Below are 24,419 nucleotides of genomic sequence, written 5' to 3'. Positions count from 1 at the left end.
CCACTGTGGAAGGTATAAATAGGGATCGGCGGCCACGGCCAGCCTGCAGTCTGATTTCGTATCAAGCTGTGCATCTTGCTTTGGGCTTCTGCTTGCATTTCCAACCGCTGTCGCCATGAGTTGCAACATTAAGGAGACTATTACTGTGTCTAGCAAAGGCAGGAGCAGCGGTGGCAGCTGCATCATTGGTGGTGGTGGTGGAGCACGGATTTCTTCCTTTGGCATAGGCAGTGGCAGAGGTTTTTCTGGAAGGAGTTACTGCGGTGGAGTGAATTATGGAGGGGGACTGAGCGTTGGTAGCTTGGCTGGTGGGAGCTATGGAGGTGGCAACTGCTATGGCAATGGCCTCGGGTTTGGCATCGGAGGTGGGGTGGTTGTTGGGGGTCTTGGTGGCGACTGCTTGCTTTCGTCCTGCGATGAGAAGGTCACCATGCAAAACCTCAATGACCGCCTGGCCTCCTACCTGGACAAGGTGAAGTGCTTGGAGAAGGAGAATGCTGAGCTGGAGTGCAGGATCAGAGAGTGGTACGCAACACAGGGCCTGTCCTGCGAGCCCCGCGACTACAGCTGCTACTACAAAGAGATTGAAGATCTTCAGAACCAGGTAATCCCCCCTCAGTTCCTCCCCTTTTGAAAGCTTATTCCTGAGTTTGTGTTTAGAACTTACTGCAGTTGATGGAGGGAGCTCTGGTGCTTGTGAATGTCTTTGCAAACAGAAATTTTGGCAAATTCCTCAATGATATTGTTGAGTGTGTGTGCTGTAAGGTGGTATGGGTGGGAAAATGCTCTGAAAGAGGAAAAGGATGCTTTGGTACATTGTATTTGACTATACAATTGTAAATGTAATATTATCAATGTAATATTACCAATGTTCTCTGAGGAAATGTAGTGGTGTCAGCCCCACAGGGAGAGCAAAGCAAACTATGGGACAATCAAAAACATACAGTTTGGATGCTTTATCAAATGAAACATTATAAATCTCTAGGTGAGAAAGCTGAGAACTGAAACTGATTGTCACAGTGACACAAACAGCCTAATATTAGTAAGTCTACAATGAAAGTTATGGCTGATCCTAAGGCTTAAAGACACCTTCCCTCCCTGTTCCCTGAAGGTCCTTAAATCTGAAGCCCAGAACATGCCAGCCTGAATGTCAGTTGAGATTTACTATCTTAAGGAAGGTTCTTTAGGTTTATTTTTTGAAGCCTCTTTGGAACTTGCCTTCAGATCTTGAAACTGGGAAGTCCCATCCCACAGCTCTTTAATTCCCAGTTCTATGTGGTTGATTTCCTTTCTTCTGTGAGTAAAGGAGGCAAAGCCACCTCCTTCAACTTCTCTGCTTAAGGGACAAGGTTACTTAGGTAAGAAGGTAACAGAAAAAGGGAAATGTGAAGAGTTCCTACCTAATTGCAAGGCAGAAAAACCTATAGAGTAAAACAGGAGAGAGGAGACATCTCTCATGGTTTGCTGTTTTCCAGATTGTCTGCGCAACCATTGATAACAACAAGATCATCCTGGACATTGATAACAGCAGGATGGCTGCTGATGACTTCCGTGTGAAGTGAGTGCCCCTCTAAGAACCTGCTGCCTCCCCCCTGCTCCTTTCCACCTCCCTGGGAGGCTCAGAGCACTAATTACAGAGGCTCCAGACACATCTCTCCACACCACTTTGGTAGGGCAGGATGATGAAAGGCATTTTGCTCCTGGTCACCAGCCCTCCCTTAATTAGTGTTCTTGGGTAAAACATTTAGCAACGGCGTTTGTGGTGAGGCTGGGGACAGGCAGCTCAGGGAGTGGCCCATTTTCACCCCAGACCAGCACAGATGAGATCAACAAAGCAGAAATGCAGCTGAGTAAGTGATACCAAATATACAGTGAGCAGGAGCAGGGAAAAAAAACCTGAGGAAGAAAAGCTTTCATGTAATGACATGAAGTGGTGCGGAAATCCAAGGCGTGCAGAAATCCAACAAAATGCAGGTCAAAGCATGGAGCTGGGCAAGGAGATCGTGGCACAAACAGAACCCATGTGGCACGTCCCCATCCTGAAAGTGTGCTTTCTGACACAACCCAGGTACGAGACGGAGCTGGCGCTGCGCCAGAGCGTGGAGGCCGACATCAACGGGCTGCGCCAGGTGCTGGACCAGCTGACGCTGTGCAGGTCTGACCTGGAGGCACAGCTGGAGTCGCTGCGGGAGGAGCTCTGCTGCCTGAAGAAGAACCATGAGGAGGTAGGTCCTGCCCTCTCCCTGCCCTCTCCCCTGCGAGCATCCTGGACTGTTGCAGTTGGTTTGAGGGGGCTCCCCAAGCTGTATGTTCGCTGGTAGCAGCAGGCAGGCAAGGAGATTTCACACGGCTTCTGAGGGTGCTGATTAGATGAGGGTTTATTGGGGGTCCCACCCGCGGGAGCAGCATTGTTACTGAGGGAGAAGGGGGAAGGGGGAGGGAAGGGGAGAGAGGGAGAGCCTAGGGGGAGAAGGGCCAAGAGAGTCTGGTCCACCTCACACAGCTTAAGAGGGAGATTCAAAGTGGGAGCAGAATAAGATTTGGGCCAATGGGGTTACAGATACATGAGAATTCAGGGCAGGAACACAGCTTGGAATAAACCGTACATTTTCGAGGGGTGAGACAGAGCATACCATTTAACTAAAATGCACCACCACAATGGTCCTGGTAGAAAGCATTGCCACTGTGCTTGGAGTTTAAATTGTCCACTTGCAGGCCACAGCTTTCTCACCAAACTTTCTGGGACTCAGACTACTCAGTCTCAGAAGGGAAGGGAGCTCTGACAGGAGCAGCGATGCTCCTGGGGCTGTGCTCACACTGGGAGCTCCAGAGAGGGGAAAGCTGCTGCTGATTCCAGTGGATGAAGAAACAAATTAGCCAACAGATTCCTTGGGCAAACACTTGCACCATCCTCCAGTGCCTTTCACAGCCACAGCAGGGAGGAAGGTCTCACAGGGAGGGCAGTTCTTGGCCACTGAGCTTTGCTCTTCTGTGCTGCCTTCCAAAAACCAGTATGATCTGATCTGGGATTTATTTCCAGGAGATGAGTTGCCTGAGGAAACAATCAACTGGAGATGTGAGTGTGGAGGTCAATGCCTGCCCGGGACCAGATCTCAGGCAAATCTTGGAGGATTTGAGATGCCAGTATGAAACACTGATAGCGCGCAACCGCAAGGAAGTCGAGGATTGGTACGAGTGCAAGGTAAGCAACCTTTGTGCTGCAAATCAGACTGACACACACAGCCCTGGGCCCAGGAGCCTTTCAGAGACCAGGCATGGAGACAATAAGCAGTTCTTCCTTCCCAGTGAAGCCCGAGAGCAGTACTCATAATACCCTGTGTTCCACAGGAGCCACAGGCCTGTCTGACCAGTTTGTTATGTCCCATCTGGAACAGCAGCATTTGCCACAAGGCTTGTGGTGTGTTGTTGGAACAGAGATATTCCACATTTGGATTAAAGAGATTTAATAGCCACGAGGTTAAGGGGATTTGTAAAAAGAACAAGCAGTGGAGCTGGTAGGAAACACCCTGTGCACAGAGAACCTGCCCTGCTCCCTGTTTCCTTTTGCTGAACACTCACCATGTTCTGCTCCTGTAAAAGCAAATCCAGCTTTCCCTGGATACCCAGATATCCCTAAAGCTCTTTATCCTGGATTGGTGATTTCAGATTGAGGAGGTGAATCGGGAGGTTATTACGAGTGGTCAGGAGGTGGAGACGTGCAACAACCAGGTGACTGAACTGAGACGCCAATTGCAAGCCCTGGAAATCGATCTCCAAGCTCAGCTCAGCCAGGTGGGTGATGAGCTGACTCACAGCTCCAACTGGTCACTGCTGGGTTTCTTAGCATGAACAGCCAGACCCACCAACCAGCACAATGCTGGTGAATGGTAGTTCATTTTTGGACTGGAGGGTGACACTAAAACGACTGTTGTTTTTTTCCTTATCTTATCAGAGAAATAACTTGGAATCATCTCTGGCTGAAACGGAGTGCCAGTACAACAGTCTCCTCAGTGAGCTACAGAACCAGATCACGTGTGTGGAGCAGCAGTTGGCTGAAATAAGAGCAGAAATAGAGTGCCAGAACCAAGAGTACAAGACCTTACTGGACGTCAAGTGCCGCCTGGAGCAGGAGATCCAGACCTACCGGTGCTTGTTGGAAGGAGGACAGCAGGACCTCATGTAAGTACCTCTCCAGATCCACTAGAGAATAAATGAAAATGTCAGGGATCTGCATTACAGATTGGGTATCCAACATGATCTTCAGTCCTTCTTGAGGCTTTCTCTGAGATGAAAAAGTTGCCTCATTAACAATTTCCTTGTGATGAACATTCCAATCCAAACTAAATGCCAGTCCTCGGGATCTGAAAGTAGAACACCAAATCTGTTAGCTGCTGGTGTCACTCCTGGCATTATATCAGCATTTGTGACAGTCCCTTTTTTATAGTGAGATGGGTGAGAACTGTCCATGCCAAGGGGGAGCACAAATGTAAAGCAACTCTGAAAGTGAAGGAAAATTTAATGTAAAATACTGTAACACTTATAAAGGCCATAGTTTGAGATTTTGTGTCATGTAGTCAGTCAGCAGTGACAGGTAAAGTTCTAAAATTCCCTATTTCTCTCACCAAATTTATCCCACTAGTCACGGAGGAGGAATTGGAACTGGTGGAGGGGTCATTAGAACGAGCCATACCTACACAACAACTTCAGCTGGCCACTGCCAGGCCCAGGTCCCACCCTGCAAGACTGGAGACATACAAGGTAAGGGCTGAGTTTTCACAAAAGGAAAACTGGCTTTGTTCATTTCCTCAGGCACAGGAGACAGCATATTCCTAGGATGTGTCAGAGGCATCCTCTCAGAGTCACTGTGCTACAGGGGGGGCTCTGATACAGTGGTGGTGTCACTGAGAAATTTGTTTAGAGAGCTTGGACTGAACACGGGGTAGAGGAAGCAAATAGAAGACAAAAAGGAGCAGAAGAAGGCAGAGGAGAAGGCCAGGGAGATAAAGCATGACAGGAAGAACTGGAAGAAGAAGTGAAGAAGTCAACAGCCAAAGCTTAGCAAAAGAGTCTGGAAAGAGTGAAAAAAGAGTAATTTTACAAGTGAAAATTCCCATTAAAGCAAATTATTTAGGGAATTTCTGGAGCTTCCTGGGTTGCTGTCAGCTGCACCAGCTTAGCAGTACATTCCAGAAACAAGGGCACCACCAGGATCTGATATCTGTTATGTGAAGGATTTTACTTGTGTTCCAATCAAATAACACTGCTGTGTTTTTTCTCCAGTGACATGCAGGAGAATTTGTGATTAAGGAGAAACGGACTGGAAGGTGACAGGGAAACCCAAGAAGAGTCCCTGTTCACTGCACCCTCTGTGCAGAGAAAGTAGAAGTAACTCAGTGATGCTTGGCCACGTAGTAAAGGGGGTGTCAGGAGCCACCTCCTCTGTTCTGCTCTTCTGTTCTGCAATGCTGTAACCTCTAGAAGTTACCTGAGTTAGTCAGGTCACTTATGTACCTGCTGGTGAAAAATGTCTCTAATAAAACTTTGCTTCTGCCTAATGCAATCAAGAACCTGTGTCTGAAACTGAGTTTCTTTCCAGCACCAGCTGCTGATCCATGAGCAAGGGGCACCTAAACTGGTCAGGATCATACTGCACTGGGAACAAAGTTGCTTTGCCAGCAGGAGAGAGTGGCCCTGCTGACCTGGCAGGTCTTGTCCAGCTCCTCCCTGCTGTCACAGCCTGAGGCAGATGTTGCCCATTCCTGTGTGGCACAGGAGGAGTCAGACAGGCCAGCAGAGCTGGAGCTCATCCGTGAAAGAACAGCGGCAGAAATTTCCAAGGCTCAGGCAGGTGGTACCACACACAGGTACCACCTGAGCAGCCACCTCTGGTGCACATCTCCAGCTGCTCTCCAGATGTGTCAGGTGTTAAACTGGGAGATATGCTGGTGTGTCAGAACCCAAGACACCCCTCTGGGTGCCCTGAATGGCTCAAGATCCTGGCAGGGGCTCTGAGACCCTGGCAGGAAGCCAAAGACACATGGGATTTCCATCTTAACCCATGGAGCAAATCACCAACTTTGTATGAAGAATTACCAGTCACAAAAGTTTAAGTAGTTGTCACAGGGTGAAAAGTAGAATTTTGGGATTTTTAGAATGGGGGTTTGGAGTCACAAGATGGAGAAATTTGGGCGTTCCCCGTCCTTCTTCTTTCTTCTTCCATCTTCTTGGTGATGGGTGGCATTTTTAGATTGGTTTAGAGTAGAAGTAGACAGTCTAACATAGGCAATAGGTATTGGAAAATAACTGTAAATAAAGTACACATAGTTTTTAGTATAAAAAGACAACACCAGCCCAGGGGCAGGCAGTGTGCCCTTGACAGACCTGCAGATCAGACCTCTGAAGGTCTGAGAAAAAATATTTTAGATAATAGAAAATAAACAACCTTGTGAACAGGAGCTGAAGAATCCCGAGTCATTCTTTGACCATCGGGCTGGGAAAAAAGAACACTCGGGGTCATCCCAAGAGCAGGAAACCCGAGACTGGGGAACATGATGTCTGTCACACACATCCCAGCAGGGTCTCCTGGCCCTGCCTGTCTCCCGGACTCGTGTGAGCACGTCCGAGCAGGGGGCTGCCCCTCGGCAGAGCAGCCCCACCTCAGTGTCCAGCCACTGCCCTGGGAGGGACCCTGCGAGGACAGTGTCAGCAGGGCAGCAGGTGCTGAGGTGGCAGATGTCCTCAGCTCCTCTGTTCTTCAGACAGCTGGACATCCACAGCTGTGCAGAGACACCCACAGGACGGAAAGAGCTGATGGCCCGAAAGCCGGTTTTGTACCTCATGTGACACGGTACAAAGATTCCTCACACTTAAACAGGTATGGAATATTTTGGATTCCTTTGCTGAGAAATTAAAAACCATTTGAAACACAGAGGCAAATTCATTTCTCCAAGTCCCGCTCCTGACTGTGGCACACGCGTGCAAAACAGCATTTCTGCGTCCGCTCCGACCTGTTCCTGCAGTGCAATAAACCTGGAGCAGAGAAGCGGCAGAGGGAGGGCGGAATTTTGGCTGTGAGGAAGCGGGGAAGGGACAAGGGTGATCCCTGGCGGCGGGGACGGGCGCGACCAGAGATGCTCATCCCGACACGGGAGGAAGCGGAGATCCTGCGGGCAGCGCTGCCTTGGTGGGGCCGGGCCAGGTCTCCCCCTGCTCTTCCCACACTCGAATTTCTCCCTGCCCAAAACCTTGAACAACGCCCCGGAGCTGCTGCTCGCTCCTCCCAGCAGAACAGCGTGAATCAGATCCTCCGTGAGCGAGAGGCAGATGCTCATCTAAAGTAAAATCCTGGGAATCTGGCATCTGACTTTTCACCTTCTGCTCCATCGGCACTGCCCCTCTTGTAGCACAGATTGAAATACCAACCTGAAGAACCTGTGGAAATATTTACACTGGGTTGGGTTTGGTTGTTTTTCCCAGAGGAAAGAGAAATTTAAAATACCTATACTGGGTTGGATTTGTTTTATTTTATTTTATTTTCTCCAGAGGACAGAGACATTGAGATTGCCTGAGAATACAGGGCAAAACTGGCCAATCCAAAAACTGTCCAGTTTGGGCCGAGTCTGAAGCTGAGGTTTGCCAATAACACTGTATTTCTGTATTTAAAGTCACATAAAAACTTAATAGCAGCTGGAATAATTAGTAATCCTGACTGCCTGCAAATGCTTCTTGTGCTGAAAAACAAGGAAATGGAGAAAGTGCCTGGGAAATCCTGGCACTTCCCAGCTCTCCCCATCAGGTGTCAGCTGTTCCCAGCTGGCAGATCCCAAGGAAACAGTGTCCTGGTTCCGAGCCCTGTCCTGTCCCCAGCCTGTCCAGTCCCTGCTCTGCCCAGGTGTGAAAACAAGGTCTGAAACTCTGCTTAAAACCGAGCTTACATTTTCCTAAGGGGCCCAGAGACGCTAAGTTAATGGAGAGCTAATTCTGACTGTGGCTAAGTGGAAGTAATTGCTGTTAGCCTATCCAACAGAAGTACAATAATATGTGATTAAAATGATATAAAAATGCATTGATCCACGATCTGCAGCAATTTCAGCCCTGTCCAGCCCCCCTGCCCTGCAGTGGGGTGGGCAGCGCTCCTCGCCCACCATGCCGAGGGATCCCGACACATTCTGCGTGTCAGCACACGGGATATTTGGAGATTTTTTGGAGATGCAGGGTGAACGATCCCGGCCCTGGGCTGCAGGTGCTCTCTAGAGGGCACTCGGCTCCCACAGAGCTGCCGGAGTCTCGGCTCGTCCCTTCCCAGCCGGGTGAAGCGGTGTGTGCGGGATGCGCTGGGGACACCGCAGTGCCCCGAACACGGAACGCGCTACCAGCCCCGGCATCCGCCGCAATTTAACGCTCACACTCTCAGCGAGGTTGCTGTGACCAGGTTTTGCCTGTGGCTTCAGGGATGGTGCAGGTGTCCCCCTGCCTCCCGCAGGTCCCAGGTGTTCTGCCGTGTGGGGGTGTGTGGGATGCGCACCAGACTGAAACTCGCTCACCACTTTGCTAATACCTGTTTGTTTTCCAAACGGCACCCGAGTATTTTGCATTGTGTCGTTAGGTGGGAGCACAGTGAAAGCCAGCGTCTCCTCAGGGGTTGTAAATGTGCTGTAACGACCCTTTGCTAATGAGGGTCTTGCAGCTGAGACCCCAGAGAGACAGCTGGGCCAGGGGCTGTTTGGGACCCACAATGAAGCAGCTCCAAACCAAAGGGTTTGTGTTCTGAAAGCCTCTTCCAGCTCTGACTCACCTAATTACTGCTCCTATCACAACCACCATCGCTCTGTTGGGTGGTGGAGCTTTTGAAGGTGCTCTTTAATGTTTCATCACTGCTCAGCTCTGCAACAGTGAATGAGTAACAGATCAGGCAGAATGGAGGCAGGAATTATGCTTTTCCTAAAGGAGGGATGTTTGCTGGACTGGACTCTCCCACTGTCCTTCCCTAGGTCACCTGTCCACGCCAAGTCCAGCTTTGACTGACCAGTGGGTGGACATGCTGCATTAGGACCAGTGGACACAACAGGACAGATTCCAGGGATATTCCTGTGGCCACACACCTTGGGGTGTGGGTGGACACCAAGATTACACCCTGTCTTGCAGAATAGCTCAGGAGAGGTGGGGACTTTCTCACTTCAAAACAGATATTTTAAAACCCATCGCTTAAATAGAGCCTAAATAGTTTTTGGCATAAGGGAATCACAGGATTATTTAGGTTGGAAAATCCCTCTAAGACCCTCGAGTCCAGCCCTTCACCCAGCACTGCCAAGGCCACCACTTGCAGATGATTTTCACGGAATATCACTGAGATCTAAAACAATGCTGTGTGTTTTGGGTTGTGGGAACAAACCCAAGCACTCTGGTTAGGAGCCCCATGCCTGGAGAAGAATGAGGCACCATCTTTTGACAGAGTTACTCCTAATTATAAAAACACATTTATAGAAAATCACACTTTTCATGGGAAATTGTTGGAACTGAGCATTTTCAGCCTCAAATATTTCTGGATGGAACTGCTGTCAGGCACCCACAGCTGTGTTAGTGGGAGGGACAAAAGATTCCAAACACATTGTACTCCCACTACAGAGTGAACAATTATGAATTGTTAGGTAGGAATTACTTTTTGCTTGGAACTTTCAGTTAATCCACTATTGAAAGAATAAGCACGATTGAGCTCTAATGCATTACAACTGATCTAAATCAGATTTTTCCATTTTCAAACATCTAGCTTTTTATTGGATAAGAAAAAGATCTTAGTAATTTAAATTCTAATGGGGAAGAGAACAGCTTAATGGTAAGTGTCAGGCAGCTGAAGCTCACTGGAATGAAGAGCAGAATGCAAACAAGAATGATGTTCACCCTCCAACACAGTCACACTGCACGGTCTGGCTTTCTTTTCTACTATGGAGAAATCCTATGGGATTATCTGATGCTAATAAAACTGCTTGATGATCATATAATGGGAGTTATTTTATAACATATAATTATGGCAATGAGTCATATTCCCCAGGTAAATATTTCACAGTTTTTCTCTATGTAGCAACATACAAGAATTGAATTTTCCAACAAGACCTAACCAGAAGCAGGAAGGATGGAAAAGGATCCCAGTGAAGCACCAGAAAGGGGGACAACAGTCCAGTTGTGACCCCACAAATGTGCTCAGCAGCCTCAGTGGTTTCTCCCAAACACAACAGTGTGGGGAGGGTGTGGAGCTGGGGAAGGTGGTCCTGGGGGCTGAGAGGAGCTGGCACGTGCCCATCCACAGCCCCTTCCTGCTGCCACGCTCCCAAAGGAAAAAATTCTCCCGCAGCCTCAGCCTCTGCTGCAGCCAAAGCACATCTGGGCCGTGCAGAGCACAAGGGAACCCGGCCTTTGAAATGCTGAGTGGATTCCTGCCCATCCCGGGAGAATTCCTGCCGGCGCTGGGTGAGCCGCTCAGGCTTAAATAGTCCATCCTCCACTTTGGGCAGAGCTCAAATAGTCCATCCTCCACTTTGGGCAGAGCTCGTAACAGTTTCATCACCGGAAAAGGGAGAGGCCTCATTGCAAAGAACTGTGGAGCCACCTGCCTCCTCCTCCTCCTCGTCCTCCTCCTCCTCCTCCACATCCCCCAAACCCTCCGTCCCCCCATCCCAGTTTTTGGCCCTGCTGCAGTGAGCAGCACCAGCCCCAGATTCCGTAACATTTCACTCTCCCATTTCACAGGTACTGCTGGGGATCCTTCCAGCTCCTGAAGTTTATTGCAATCACTTTTATGTGAAGGTTTCCCAGGCCTCCAGCTGCACTTCAGCAGCATCTCTGGATTTTGTTGGAAATATTATCTAAGATACGCAGGAAGCTCAGTGTGTTGCAAGGACAATACTATGAGACAGAACTGCAGAGAAAATTACCACCTCATAAACCAGCTTCCACCTTACAGCAGCTCTGAATAAAACATTCCTTTCAGGAACCATTTGTTCTGTGACTTCTATCTCTGATCCTGGCCAGGATTTCCAGACATGATGGATCTGTCAGGCTTCTTCAGTTTTAAGGAGCTAAGTTTCACTCTTGAAGCACAGTGCCTGCACAAGTTCTGGGGTGAAAATGGCAAGAAATCTTCCTTTCATGTATTAAAAATGAAGCTATGCACACAAGCATCTTCTCTGATATTCAAACCATCCAAAAATGTTCGTTTGTTAAGGGAAGAGAGGAAGGTTGGTCTAAAGGAAAACCTAAAGTCATTCCTAAAAGAAATGACTGATACAGAAGATGTAATAAACATTCTTCCAGATTTGAAAAACAAAACAAACCCTTTCTTCAGAATTATACAGAACAACACTGATTTGTTCCCATGTCTCTGTATCAGGGGTTTCAAAGCAACAGTTAAATGGGACATGACCCAGGTGCTTCTTGAGCCAAAGTAGCTGCAAGTATAGAAAAGAATTTCATTCCCTTTGGGAGAAAAGGATTTCTCACTGGAGAAAATTATCCCCCAGACTCCAGTGAGTGTTGAGGTGAATCATTGAAATTTCTGCAATGCAGGGGAAGCCTTGCTCCCTCAGATGTTCCAGAGATGAAGTGGAGCAGCAGGTGGAAGGTGAGGCATGTCCTCTGCGTGGGCCAGGGTGTGCTGGGAGGGGCCTCTACCAAAAGCTGTTTCCACAAACAAAGCTGTAACAAACAAAACCTAATTAGCAACAGCCACCACCACAAAGGCTAAGTGAGAAAACAGTAATATCCCAAATCAATACAGGAAATTGGGTGTCACACCAGTTCCACCTACAAGGTGAGACAGATAACAGACTGGGATTTGCTAAGGATCAGGTTCCTGGGCAGGAGGAGAGAGGTACCCAGGGGAGAAATGTCACAGTCTGAGGCTCAGGGTGCTGTGAGAGCTCACAGGGCAGATGTACAGCTGAACTATCCACTGCACTGGGCAAAGATACAGTCTTAAAAGAAAAAAAATGGAACATAACCAATATTTCCTACTTTTGGTCATGCTGTGTCTGTGAATGGAAACCAAATCTGAAGGAAAAATGCTGTTTAGATGTAGTCTATTGACTTAATCCCCAAACCAGGAATTTTACCTTTCTCATCCAAGTATTGTATTTGTGCTGCATAGGGAAAACATCCTGATAAAATTCTGAATCCCCTTCAGGAGCATGACCAATGACACTCCCAGCTGTCAGGAGGGACCAGCCCCAAGCCTCAAAGCTTTCCCAGGTCTCTCAACCACCCTGTACTTCCACTTGGCCCAAGCAAGGGTTTTTCCCTGCAACAACTTGCCACACTTCCTTCCCTCAGCCTGACACAGAGCAGCTCTGCAGCTGTTGTGATACCATTTTTCATAATTAATTCGTTATTTATAAAACGCAATTATAGAGGTGTGATTGAAATAATTGCTGACATGTGATATTCGCCATTATTCACTGAGTTTTTATGAGATATTACAAATAAATCAGAGTGGTTCTGTGTATCCACAACACGCATCCTGCAGTGGGCTTTCCAAAGGTAATAAAGGATTGCAAATAAGGAGTATGCAGCATAGGATAATGATAAACCTATGAAAATCTCAGTTAGCTATAGAAAAACCAACCAGAATTCCTTGACAAATATTTGAGCATTGGAAGAGAGATGGGAACATCCACTGCTGTCCTGTGCTGTGGCAGTGTGGTGGTGTGCTGAGAGGGCTGTGACCAGGACCAGGTGAGTGGGATGAGTTTGTTTCGGGTGACTGTGAGCCAGTGCACTAGATCTCAACAGAGATCTCCCTAATTCAGAGCCACCCAACAGAAATTACATGTTTTGTGTTAATAAACAAAAGGTCACAAACACTTAGAGGAAGGGTTAAGCTTCCTGCCACTGCCAAGCATCTCCTTTTGGCAAATTAGGGCTTGTAACCACACATGGAAAGCAGGTACTCCCTTCCACGGTGACACCCACTGTCTCAGGTATAAATGCAGAGGAGGCTGGCTGGAACTTGGAGCTATGATTCCAGAACAACTGTAGGACCAGCTTTGACGTTTCACCTGACTTATTTGCTGCTGCCACGATGAGCTGTGGCTCCAAGCAGCCCCTGAAGAGCTGCCTGCGGGGGAGCAGCGGTGGAGGGGGCAGCTCTCATTCCTCGGCCTCCTCGAGGACAGTCACCTCCAGGACAAGTGGTGGTGGCAGGTTTTCTGGCAGCAGTTGTGGTGGAGGAAGCTCCCAGAGCAGCTGTGGTGGAGGAAGTGGTTATGGCAGGCGCAGCAGCTACGGAGGAGGAATGAGCAGCAGCAGCTGTGGAGGGAGCCTGGGTGGTGCCTGTTATGGAGGGGGAATGGGCCACAGCAGCATGGGAACGGGCTTCAGGTCTGGGAGAAGCTTTGGGGGCTTCGGTGGAAGTGGGGCTGGTTTCAGTGGTGGCAGCTTTGGCAGTGGTGGCTTCCATGGAGGGAATGTGGGAATTCTCTCCTACGATGAGAAGCTGACCATGCAGAGCCTTAATGAACGCCTGGCTTCCTACATGGAGACAGTCAGGAATTTGGAAAAGGAAAATGCTCATCTTGAACAGTTAATCAGGGAGTGGTACCAGAAGCAAGGTCCTATTGGCCCAAAGGACTACAGCCACTATTATGGACAAATTGAAGAACTTCAGAAGCAGGTAGGATATTCTTTGCTGGAGAAGTTGAAGCACTGACAGACTGAGAGATTCACAAGAAATGTTTTCCTAACGTGTTGTGTCTCTTCTAGATTGTGGCTGCAGCTGTGGAAACCCATAAGGTACTTTTGGACCTGGATAACACAAAGATGACTGCAGAAGACTTTAGAATAAAGTAAATATATGTTGCTCTTTTACAGGCACTGACTTCCTTCCTCCTGCTTTCCTGAACTTAATTTCATAGATTCATTCCATAAACAAATATCACAGGGACTTGGCTTCCTCCTGCTTCCATGGCAGCACAACTGAAATAATTTGTGAAACTTCAAATTTTTCAGTATTTCTAGAGTAGTCTTTGATGGGAATGCTGCCTATGGTTGCAGAGCCAGAGCTCACCAAAAGTTTTATTTATAAAAAAATAAAAATTGGTATTTTCTGTCACTGAAAGTCAGGTTAACCAGAGAGATGGAATGTGCACACAATTGTAGTAAGAAGAGACAAGGAAAGAGACCAAAAAACACATTTTAATATTAAAGTTTGATATTAGTATTAAACTTTGTATTTATTTAGTATAAAGAGTAATAACTTTATGCTATTAAGTAATATTATTAATTAAATACTAAGTATTGGCTTAAACTTAACATTAAATGTTAAATATTTATGATTTCCTAATTCTGACGGCTGAGAGATGCCGCAAACTCCAAAGAACAGACACAAAAGCAGACAGTGACTCTGGAATAGGTGAATTTTCCATAAACAATGTCAGTTAGGAGGAGAGCTGAGGTGCCAGGAGCAGGGCTGACCTCTGTGCACTGTCCCTGGCGCAGGTACGAGATGGAGAGCGGGCTCCGGCAGAACGTGGAGGGCGACCTGAACAGCCTGCGGCCCCTGCTGGATAACCTGACCCTCACCAAGTCCGACCTGGAAATGCAGTTTGAGTCTCTGAAGGAGGAGATCATCGACCTCAAGAAGAACCACGAGGAGGTAAGAGCCAGCTCCTTGAAATGCACACTGGAGATGGGGGAAGCTGACATCCAACAGTGACCAAGGGGCACGGCCAGGCTGCTCCAGGGTGCCCCTGAGCTCAGCCCTCTCAACAAGCAATGACTGGAAAGTCAAGGCTGAATAATTGCAACACAAACCCTCCAAATATATATACACACACACATATATATACATATATATATATATAAACACACACACACATATATATATATGTTGTTGAAAAGCTCAATTTGTGTTCATTGTCCTTGGGCCTGGGTTTTCTCTGCAGGAAATGAAACTGCTGCAATCCCAGTCCAATGGGGACGTGAATGTGCAGATAAACACTGCTCCAGGAGAGGATCTGCTGAAAAAACTGAATGAGATGAGGCAAGAATATGAAGCTATTATTCAGAAAAACCGTGCAGAGGTTGAGAAGTGGTACGAAAGCAAGGTAAATGGTGATGGTTCTTGGTAAGAATTTCCTGTAAAGGAATGACACAACATCCATTGATTTTACAAAATAACAGTAGAGTCCCTTTGGTCAAAATGAAATAAATCACAAGTGGGCTTGAATTGCTCTGGCAGAGCCACACAAGCAAGTTTAACAGCCCCATCTACCAATGGCCCTTCTGCAAATTGTTGTGTTCCAGATGGTCCCATGATAAACTGCCATGTTGGCACTCTAAGTAAAACTCAGAAACTGCAATTCCCTACATTAATTTTTTCAGATGGAAGAAGTGAGTAAACAAGTCCATTCAAGTGGCCAGGAAATAGAATCAAGCAACCAAAAGATCTCTGTGCTGAGACGTGAATTTCAGAGCCTGGAAATTGAGCTGCAGTCGCAGATCAGTCTGGTAGGTAACAACTGCTCCTCATCCCCTGTTGCCACGTATCTCTTCACGGAGAAAAGAAGGCACAATTCTTCCCAAGAATATTTCTGGGTTTCACATTCTCTGAACATCAGAGAAAGAAAACAAAATGTGTATCTCATTGCTGTGCCTGTGTTATGCCAAAGGAGAATGCAATATGGAGATTGCTTACCCAGAGTGATGGTGTTTTGCTCCCTTGGCATATCAGGGCCAAGAGTGTGAGTGTGTCTGGACAGTCACGAGAGAGTCAAGGGAGAGTCAGGAGATGAGTGCAGTTCTGTGCAGTTGTGTGCAGAGTGAATGCTTGGCAGATTCAGTTTAGACGTATGTAATATAGTATAATAAAGTAATTAATTAGCCTTCTGATAAGATGGAGTCCTCCTCATCATTCCTCCTTTGTTGGGCCCTTCCCAGCACAGTAATAATCCCCTGGTAAACAAAGAATTCAGAAGCTGCTGGAATGCCAGGATGTCTGACAGCTAGTGAGGATCCTTGGCACATCTGACACCATGTGGGACTTTTCTCATGTTGGGCATGGGAATGATCTAATCCTGCCCCATTCCCAGAAACAAAAAATTCCCATTTTTTTTCCCTTTGCAGATTGACTCTCAGAAATCCAACCTGGAAGACACGGAACGCCGTTATAACATGCAGCTGCAGCAGATCCAGGGCATGATCGGGCCCTTGGAGGAGGAGCTGGCCAGCATCCGCTGTGAGATGGAGAGCCAGAACGAGGAGTACAAGATGCTCCTGGGCATAAAAACCCGCCTGGAGCAGGAGATCCAGCAGTACCGGGCACTGCTGCAGGAGGGGCAGCATGGCATTAGGTACAGACAACAGTTAATTAACTTTCTATCAATGCCATCAGGGAAAGAGGAATATTTCCATTAGGAACTGGTGCAAGGAATTAATCATCAACATGTTTACTACAAGTACAAGAATTAACACGGAATCTAAATCTTAGCTGGCAGCATGCAAAGCTGTACTTTTGTTAAAGTGTTTAGAATTGTAATTTGCCATTTCTTCCCCTAAGTGTCATCAGGAAGCGATGGCACATCAGGAAGTGCCATTATTTGGGAAAATGAAAGCTAAGAAGGAAATAACACACCAATTCCTCCTTACAGCACTTCACAGGGAGCAGCTGGTGGTGGATCTTCAGGAGGAGGAGGTCATGGAGGAAGTAGTGGAGGAGGAAGCTGTTGGTCCTCAGGTGGAGGAAGCAGTGGAGGAAAAACCGGAGGATCCTATGGAAGAACTTCCTCTTCTGAAAGTGGAGGAGGAGGGAGTGGAGGAAGTACAGGAGGTGGAAGCTGTGGTAAAACTTCAGGTGGAGGAGGTGGCAGTGGAGGAGGAGGAGGAGGGGGTAAATCCTGCCTCTCCCGCTCTTCATCTTCCCAGTCCCAGCCTGGCGACTCTTGTGAAAGCCCAGGTAAAAATGGAATTAAAAAATACATCCTGCAATCCACAATTCTCTCTGAATAGCAGGAAAGGACATAACTACTTCCTTCCTGGAAATATTTTTACTATTTTTTTCCCAGTCTTGTTTTAAGGCCACTCTGACATTTGTTCTTAGATAGTGACAAATCAACATGAGCAGCACGAAGGATGGCATGAAGAGTTGTGTCAGAGGATGGGTGAAAAGAGGAAATGGAGGGGGAAAAGGGAAAATGGTGCCAAATCCAAAGTATGGAGGGAACTAGGAAAGTCAGAAGTTAGAAATGTGACTGGCATTAAGCAGGGGTTGTTTAAAGCAGGGTAGAATAATAGGAACACTCAAAACATTTAAAATATAAGGGGCATTGGCTGCAAAATACTGAAGCAGCAAAAGATGGAGATGACCAAAGGGTCTGATCCATATTTGACTTCCTGGCTCTGGTTCCAGGAAGTGCTGAAAACATGAAGCTCTGCCTGGAAGGAAATAAAACATTGGAGAGAGGAGCAACCATGGAGGAAGTGTCTGAAGCCATAAAACACATGAGACGGGGTAAGGGTCCAGGTCCAGGCAGCACCTCAGACAAAAGCCTGAAAGTGGTGAAAATGAGCAGGAAGATGAAATTTTTAGAAAGATTCAATTCTACTTCTGATTTTTTATGAAAAGATGGAAAATGGTCCTGCTTTGAGGTTTGCATTTACTCCTTATAATGACCAGGTGCAGTCAGGCTCTGCCCCGGAGTTTCCATTGCAGACTGACAGTCAGTCATGGCATGGGAGCTGGCTCTCACCCAAAGGGCCTGAAGCCATCAGTGCAAACAGTAGGAACCCTGCACAGATACTCCCCATGCTGAAAACAAGACAGTGAATTCAGGAGCATTTTGTGTCATGAGGAAGATTATTTGGTAAAATTTGGTGTAGGTGAGCTCTAGTTTTTAAATAATTCCTACATAGGCTTTGCAAACTCCTACACAAAAATTTATTCCTCGGATCAAACATCCCCTCTGCCCTGCAACACTCCAACATATATTAATGCTTGGTAGTCAAGATTAAAGCATATTATGTGCCATCTCTCTTTAACTTATAAAAATCTACTGTAAATATCTGTACACACACAAATGCAGATTCTAAGTTCACCTGTATTTGGTTTGTAGGGCTGCAGCCACACTAAATTAAAGTAATTTGCACTGCCATGGCTGAGAACAGAAGCAGATCCAGGTAGTTAATTGCTAAATCTGCACACACACTGTACAAACTCAGGTGTGACACTGTCTGGACCTTTCCAGAAGGCTGGGAACAACCCTGATGCACTGACAACTGCACAGGCGATACTTAGGAAGTAAAATAAGGTTAAAGATGCTGAATTCTTCAAAAAAATTCTTTCTTTCCTCCATCTTTCAACAGGGAGTTTTAGAAAGGTTGAGGAGTGATCAGCAAGACCAGCATCTTCCACTGCAGAACCTCCCAGTGAGGCCTTTGGACCAAGCAAGACTCTACTGAGCAAGGCTGAACGTCCCCTGCCACGAGCAGCAGTGAACACTTGTCCAACTTACTCAACACTGCTCACTCCAGGGGCTCGTCAGAGCTCTCTGCATGTCCTGTCTGCTTCCTCCATCTGTGCTTCTGCTCCAAATCACTGTTACCTGAGTTAATCTCTACCGTGATTGGTGTTCCTGTGGAATAAATGCTAATAAATCTTTGCTTCTCTCTGATGCAACCAGAAAGCTGTGTCTGGTCCAAGTTCCTTTAGCAGAGATTTTTGTTTGAATCAGTAACAGATATCAAGATCTACCTGTGGAATACACAATGATGTGTCAGATAACCCATAAGACCCAAAGTTATCTGTGACATATTCACCACTTAAGACTCACTGGGCAAAACTTTGCAGTCTGCACTGCCAGGTACAATGCTCTGTTGAAAGCAAACTCAGTCAAAACCCTTCTGCTATTGACTTTCATCAGGGACAAGACGATGGGTTTAAGGAACTGACTATTCCCTATAAAACCTCTTGAAAATATGATCTCTGTTGGGAATCTCACTTCAAAATAACCCAGAGGGTTTCTCACACAACACCTGCTCACAGATTCATCCTTTCTCCTGCACACCTCTCCCCTCACCTGCTTAAGCCCAAACAGAACAATCACTCTATGAGTCTTTCTCTCTCAGTTTTACAACCATGAGGTTTGTTTTTTCCCTCTGAAGAAGGCATCACCCATGGGAGAATGTTGGGAAATACAGACTGAGTGGGAGACCGTGGGAACAGGAATCCCAAACTCCTGAGTTCCAGGCAGATCTGTGCCAGTGATTCACAGTGTTGCCTTATGCTGGGCTCTCAGCCATTAATTAGGATTGGAAAACAAAAAAAAAAATCTGATTTTTTTTTTCCTGACCAGTGTCCCTTTAGAGACTGGAGGAACCAGCTCACCTGCATGAAGGACTCACACACAAACACGTGCTGATGCACCTGACCTGACATCACAGCAATGGTGGGGATTGTTTGTCAGGATACCCCCAACTCCCACCTGTTGCAAAATCACCTTCTTCATTTTTAACCCCTTGCAGCATCGCATCACACCTGTCTGTGTTTCCTACCTGTCCCCCAAGCCTTCTTTCTCTAATTGTTCTGCTCATTTTCCACCCCTGGCACGTGGTGACAGCTATTTCTCAGACCTGTCTGTTCAGGGTACTCAACCTGCAGCCCAAATTAAGGAATACTCCCAATCCAGGAGCCCTGCTTGTCATACCTCCCCTAGGAGCCTGCCAAGTTTACCTCAAAAATGTTCCTGCTCAGTGCCTGCTTCCTGGCTGTCCCATGGTGATTTACAGGCCATCACCTGGCCCCTGGCCTCACAGTGACACCCAGGGGGCTGTTGGGGTGGTGGGATATGATGTACTCAGAGGAGCAGCCTGTCCATGCTGGAGTTCACTGCTCTCTGCCACTGTGGTACCACTGACACCTCTTGCTCCTGTCCTTCTTTCCAAAAATATGACTTACTTTTAGTATTTTACTGCTGGTTATCAGGCATCTCTGAATTTAACCCTGCAGAAGAAATTCTCCTGAAGTGACCCCTGGGGGAGCAAAGCAGAAACTGGAATTTGGAGCGTGGGAAGGGCACTGAGGCAGTTCAGGGGCTGAGAACCCAGTGCTGAGCACAGACATGTACCAGGGTGCAGCGTGTTGCAATACTCAGTGCACTTCTGCTGCTGATTTAAATGCTTATTTTGATGTAAGTAACAATTTCTGAGCCATAAGGTTAAATAATACACCACTACTTTTGCCACTCAGCATTGATTGTACTGGCTTTTCCTTATCTAAAATCTTTGGCTTTCTTAACAAGAAGTTTTTATAATGTTTATACATTTAATGAGTTTGCATCTTCTACAAGGTAAATCAGCTTCATAATATGGTTTATTGCATGCTATGGGATGTGACAAAATAAATGCAAACCACCGATAAACTCACAAAACCCCCTACTGAATCATGGCATTAGCACTCAGTACAGACAAAAAGCAGACTAAAATGAGATGGTTTCTTACCAGAACCCAGAAGAAAAAGTCAGTTTTAAGGATTCTTTCATTTTTATATTTTGGATTACAAAATCTGCACCTGGGTTATCACTGGCACTTGCTTACTGAGAAAGCAGGCTTACATGGAGGAACAGAGCTGGAAAACTCAAACCACTGCAAAGCAGAGTAAAAACTACAAACATTGTAGTGTCAGGTGTCAAAGCTTAGGGCAGGCTCAAAGTAGGGCAGCAGCAATACTGAGGGGTGAGGAGAACTTTGCACTTTTTATTTGCATGCATCTCATTAGTCATTAATCAGCATAATGAGCTTTAATTTTATGAGCACAAAGTGTTGCAATTCGGATACTTATCTGGTATTCCTATTAGTGCTCTGAGAAGGTAATTGTGGTACGTGTTGGAACAAGACCTTCAGAGCAACCTTAGGCAAAAAGCAACGTGCACACACTCCTGTGTGTTTGCCTTCAGAGCTCCCAAGCAATCCATGTGTCCATTTGAAAGCACAGATGTCATTTCCAAATTGCCTGTGTGTATATTGTGCTGATGTCTCTTTTGTTGAGCATTCATTGTCAGCCCTGTTAATTGGCAAATGCTTCCCAGGCCACCTTCATGGGCTGCAGCATGAGTGCAGCAGGCACATCTTGTCACTGTGCTGTGGGGGAAGGCAGAGCCCACCTGGGCTGTCCCCGAGTGTGTAAATCCTCTGCAGAGCTCAGCCCAGCAGGACCTTCCTCCCTTGCTAGGCTGCAAGGACAGCAGATGCCATGGATGTCCTCCTTCCCCACTCACACGAGCTGCAGTAGCAGAAGGTGCCACAGCAGTGCCACTCTCCATGTGCCATCTCACAGGGCATGGCACTGACCAGAGCCAGCCAGGTGTGGGTGCCACAGCTCTGAGGGGCCATGAGGCTGCACCTGGACTGAGGTGGACTACACCTGGACTGAGGCTACACAAATGGACTGAGGTATCTAGGCTGCAAGGACAGCAGATGCCATGGATGTCCTCCTTCCCCACTCACACGAGCTGCAGTAGCAGAAGGTGCCACAGCAGTGCCACTCTCCATGTGCCATCTCACAGGGCATGGCACTGACCAGAGCCAGCCAGGTGTGGGTGCCACAGCTCTGAGGGGCCATGAGGCTGCACAGCCCAAATGGACTGAGGTATCTGAACCTCAGAGAGAGGCAGGAACCTTGGCAGGGGCTCTGACCGTGCCCTCCAGCTGTTCTGTTTTGGTACCAACAAAAGGAATTATTCCAATCTAATTGCCTTCACCCTGTAGGAGACTGGGGAAATGGCAGTGGGACCACTCTGACTGTGGCTCAGAAAATGCTAGAAACATTGACAGGAGGGAATTAACAGCCTGCAAAGTGTCCCCAGCTCTGGGGCACACACACCCTGACCCACAGCTCTCACAGCTACATGGCAAAGCCCTCGTGAGCATTTTTAGGATCTGAGGAACAGCTGGTCTTCCCATCAGCCTCCTTGCATGGAAGGTCCAGGTTATCCTGCACAAAAGGTCACGATGGGAGAGTGCTGGAGGTTTTAAACTTCACAGGCAAGCCCACTGCTGCCTTAGGAGTTCTTGTTTGCTTTGCTGGGTCTAATTTGAATTTCTTCAGAAACGACAGTGATTTTACTAGAACGTTCTGAGCTGAAGCAGGAATGAGGAGTCTTTGAGGTGAAAACAGACCCTCTCTTATAAAAATTTCTGGTAAGAATGATGGGAAGAGGTCATTAAATAGATGAAAAGAAAATCTGGTAGTTGCCTGAGGCAGCAGAATGACACAGAATTAAGGGGAAATGTTTCAATTTTTCAGCACACAAGCACAAAAGGGAGAACATATTTTCTCCAGGTCTGTTTGGAATGCAGCAGCTCCAGCCTGTAGAAGTCTCCCAGCTCTGCAGCGTGGGCTGTTCCCAGGGTTTGCCACCACTCTGATGGCTGGAAGTCACTTTGATAAGGATCACAGCGGCCTGATTAAAAGGAGAGCAATAACAGAGTGAGAGTGAAGGAACACGGCTGGGCTGAGCCCGAGCAAAGGCTGCACACTGGAACATTCCAGCACTCTGCAGGCCAGGCACTGCTGGTGACTGGAGTAACAAAGGTCCTTCCTCTGCTCCCAAAGGGAAACAGCAATGTTATATAAGGTATGGATGCTGCATCGACACAGAAACATTAATGGTTCAACTGTGCATCACACATGGGAAACAGATGAGAGATGGTCCTAAACCTGATGGTTCCTTTTTAGGTAATTCCATAAATTTACATCATCCATATAATATGTTAGTGAAAAGCATCAGAGAACAAAAATCTTTAAAGGCACTTCTGATGAGATCAGAAATGAAAAATTCATTCTGTCCACAGAACAGATCTTCTCTGCTTTACAAGTATTTGCACAGTCAAATATTTAATAATCAAAAAATTTTTAAAAATCAGCCAGGAGGGAATTCAGTGTGTGCAACTCTACAGGAGGATGAAGGATTCATAGTTCAGCTGCATTTTTCAGGCACTTCAGTGTCCTGCTTCAGAGAGACACACAGTGACTGTGACAGAAACCAAACATCAACATCCCAAGGGCAGTCCTCAGCTCCAGGAATACACAGGGATATGGCCCAGCCTCATGGCCAGGAGGGTTCCTGTAAACCAAGGTGTTCCACACCAAGGTGGAACTACTACCACAAATGAAATAGCAGCAATGCTAAAGACAAAACAAGAGCACACTATGAGCATGTGACTTAAAAGTTACCTTAGATCTATAGGCAAATTCTGTGATTTGTGATCCTCCTTTCTATACAAAGAGTGGTAACTACACAAAGCTGAAATGAAATGTCAAGGTGAGTGAAAGTTGTCCACCCTTAGTGGTTTGAACCTTTCTTTCCTTTCATTGTTGTTATTTTTTAAAGTATTTTCCAAGCCTGAAATAAAACTTGCCCTTATCAGAACTCTTCCATATGTACAAATCCTTGCTGTGAATAGTTACATATGGATAAAGACACCAGTAAATAAAATAGGAAATAAAGTGGATTGTCAGAAGATAAATAAACAGATTAAGATATTATTTTGGCAATTTTTTTACTCTTTCTTTAATCATTCCAGGGCATTTTGCATTTACTATTGCTAGCAAACACACAGCTCTTCTTGGCTGTGAAAAGCATGTCTACGGAATATCCCTGGAATCACTGATGGGAATTTGAAAATGATAATCAATTTTACTCACCACAGCAGAGTTTGTGACAAAGGGTCCCACTGAGCAAAGCAGCATTACCCAGACCCAGAGGCAAAACAGCACAAAAAAAGAAAAACCATTTTGCCTGTAGCAAACTCCCTCTTTCTGCACCAATAACAGACTGTGCTAAAGCCCAGAAACTGTTTATGCTGCTGAGGTGTCACTACCAGCCTACAGCTGAGAATCAGGAGAAATTATTCCATCACCAAAGTGCTCGGAATCTTTCATCATCTTTCAGCCATTGAGAGATCAAATTGCAAGATAAAATCAGGAGGTTTTGAAAGCAATTGCATAAGCAGCAATAGAGCAATGCTGGTGCAGACATGGCAGCACAAAGGATGTGGTCAGGAAATGTTAAATAATCCTGAATTTACAATCAACATCCCACCAAGGCAGCCTTTGGAAATCAAGGTCTGTGCTGCATTGTCATCTGCAAGAGGTCCTGGCTGGGAGAAGGAGAGCAGAGCACAAATGGCAGTTCCTTGGAGGAGCCCTCTGCTCCTGCACCTGAGGTTTAGGGGAGATTGCTACATTTCATAACTCCCTACAGTCATTAAAGGCTCCATAACCCCACAGAGAGGAGGGCAGGAGATGAAGACATTTCAGAAAAAACAGAACTGTCACTGGGAAACTCTGCACATTCTACTGGGCAAAATGGGGACACTTTGGGTCCATCTATAGCAAGACACAAATGCTGGGGTTGTGCTGTTATTTGCACATCTGCCTT

The 24,419-nt window shown here is 46.7% G+C and overlaps 2 protein-coding genes across 2 annotated transcripts; both read left to right on the top strand.

Annotated features, from left to right (window-relative positions):
• LOC121347683 (keratin, type I cytoskeletal 19-like) lies at positions 1-5,306 on the top strand. Its single transcript, XM_041426510.1, has 8 exons — positions 1-604; positions 1,476-1,558; positions 2,069-2,225; positions 3,041-3,202; positions 3,667-3,792; positions 3,953-4,179; positions 4,640-4,758; positions 5,281-5,306. Exons 1-8 carry the CDS (start codon positions 116-118, stop codon positions 5,304-5,306), a joined length of 1,389 nt encoding a protein of 462 aa, XP_041282444.1. The 5' UTR covers positions 1-115.
• Positions 5,307-13,069: 7,763 nt separating this feature from the next.
• LOC121347619 (keratin, type I cytoskeletal 9-like) lies at positions 13,070-18,371 on the top strand. Its single transcript, XM_041426392.1, has 9 exons — positions 13,070-13,660; positions 13,750-13,832; positions 14,485-14,641; positions 14,931-15,092; positions 15,370-15,495; positions 16,111-16,337; positions 16,635-16,939; positions 17,393-17,494; positions 18,346-18,371. Exons 1-9 carry the CDS (start codon positions 13,070-13,072, stop codon positions 18,369-18,371), a joined length of 1,779 nt encoding a protein of 592 aa, XP_041282326.1.
• The last annotated feature ends 6,048 nt before the right edge of the window (positions 18,372-24,419 follow it).

Source organism: Onychostruthus taczanowskii, unplaced genomic scaffold, assembly GCF_017590055.1.
Source record: "Onychostruthus taczanowskii isolate IOZ18803 unplaced genomic scaffold, ASM1759005v1 scaffold91, whole genome shotgun sequence".
NCBI lineage: Eukaryota > Metazoa > Chordata > Aves > Passeriformes > Passeridae > Onychostruthus > Onychostruthus taczanowskii.
This window is presented reverse-complemented; position numbering and strand designations above follow the sequence as displayed.

Coding starts and splice junctions, on each gene's coding strand:
- LOC121347683 (XM_041426510.1), top strand. CDS start 116: ATGAGTTGCAACATTAAGGAGACTATTACTGTGTCTAGCAAAGGCAGG. Junction 2,226..3,040: donor TGAAGAAGAACCATGAGGAG/GTAGGTCCTGCC, acceptor ATTTATTTCCAG/GAGATGAGTTGCCTGAGGAA. Junction 3,203..3,666: donor AGGATTGGTACGAGTGCAAG/GTAAGCAACCTT, acceptor TGGTGATTTCAG/ATTGAGGAGGTGAATCGGGA.
- LOC121347619 (XM_041426392.1), top strand. CDS start 13,070: ATGAGCTGTGGCTCCAAGCAGCCCCTGAAGAGCTGCCTGCGGGGGAGC. Junction 13,661..13,749: donor TTGAAGAACTTCAGAAGCAG/GTAGGATATTCT, acceptor TGTCTCTTCTAG/ATTGTGGCTGCAGCTGTGGA. Junction 16,338..16,634: donor GAGGGGCAGCATGGCATTAG/GTACAGACAACA, acceptor TCCTCCTTACAG/CACTTCACAGGGAGCAGCTG.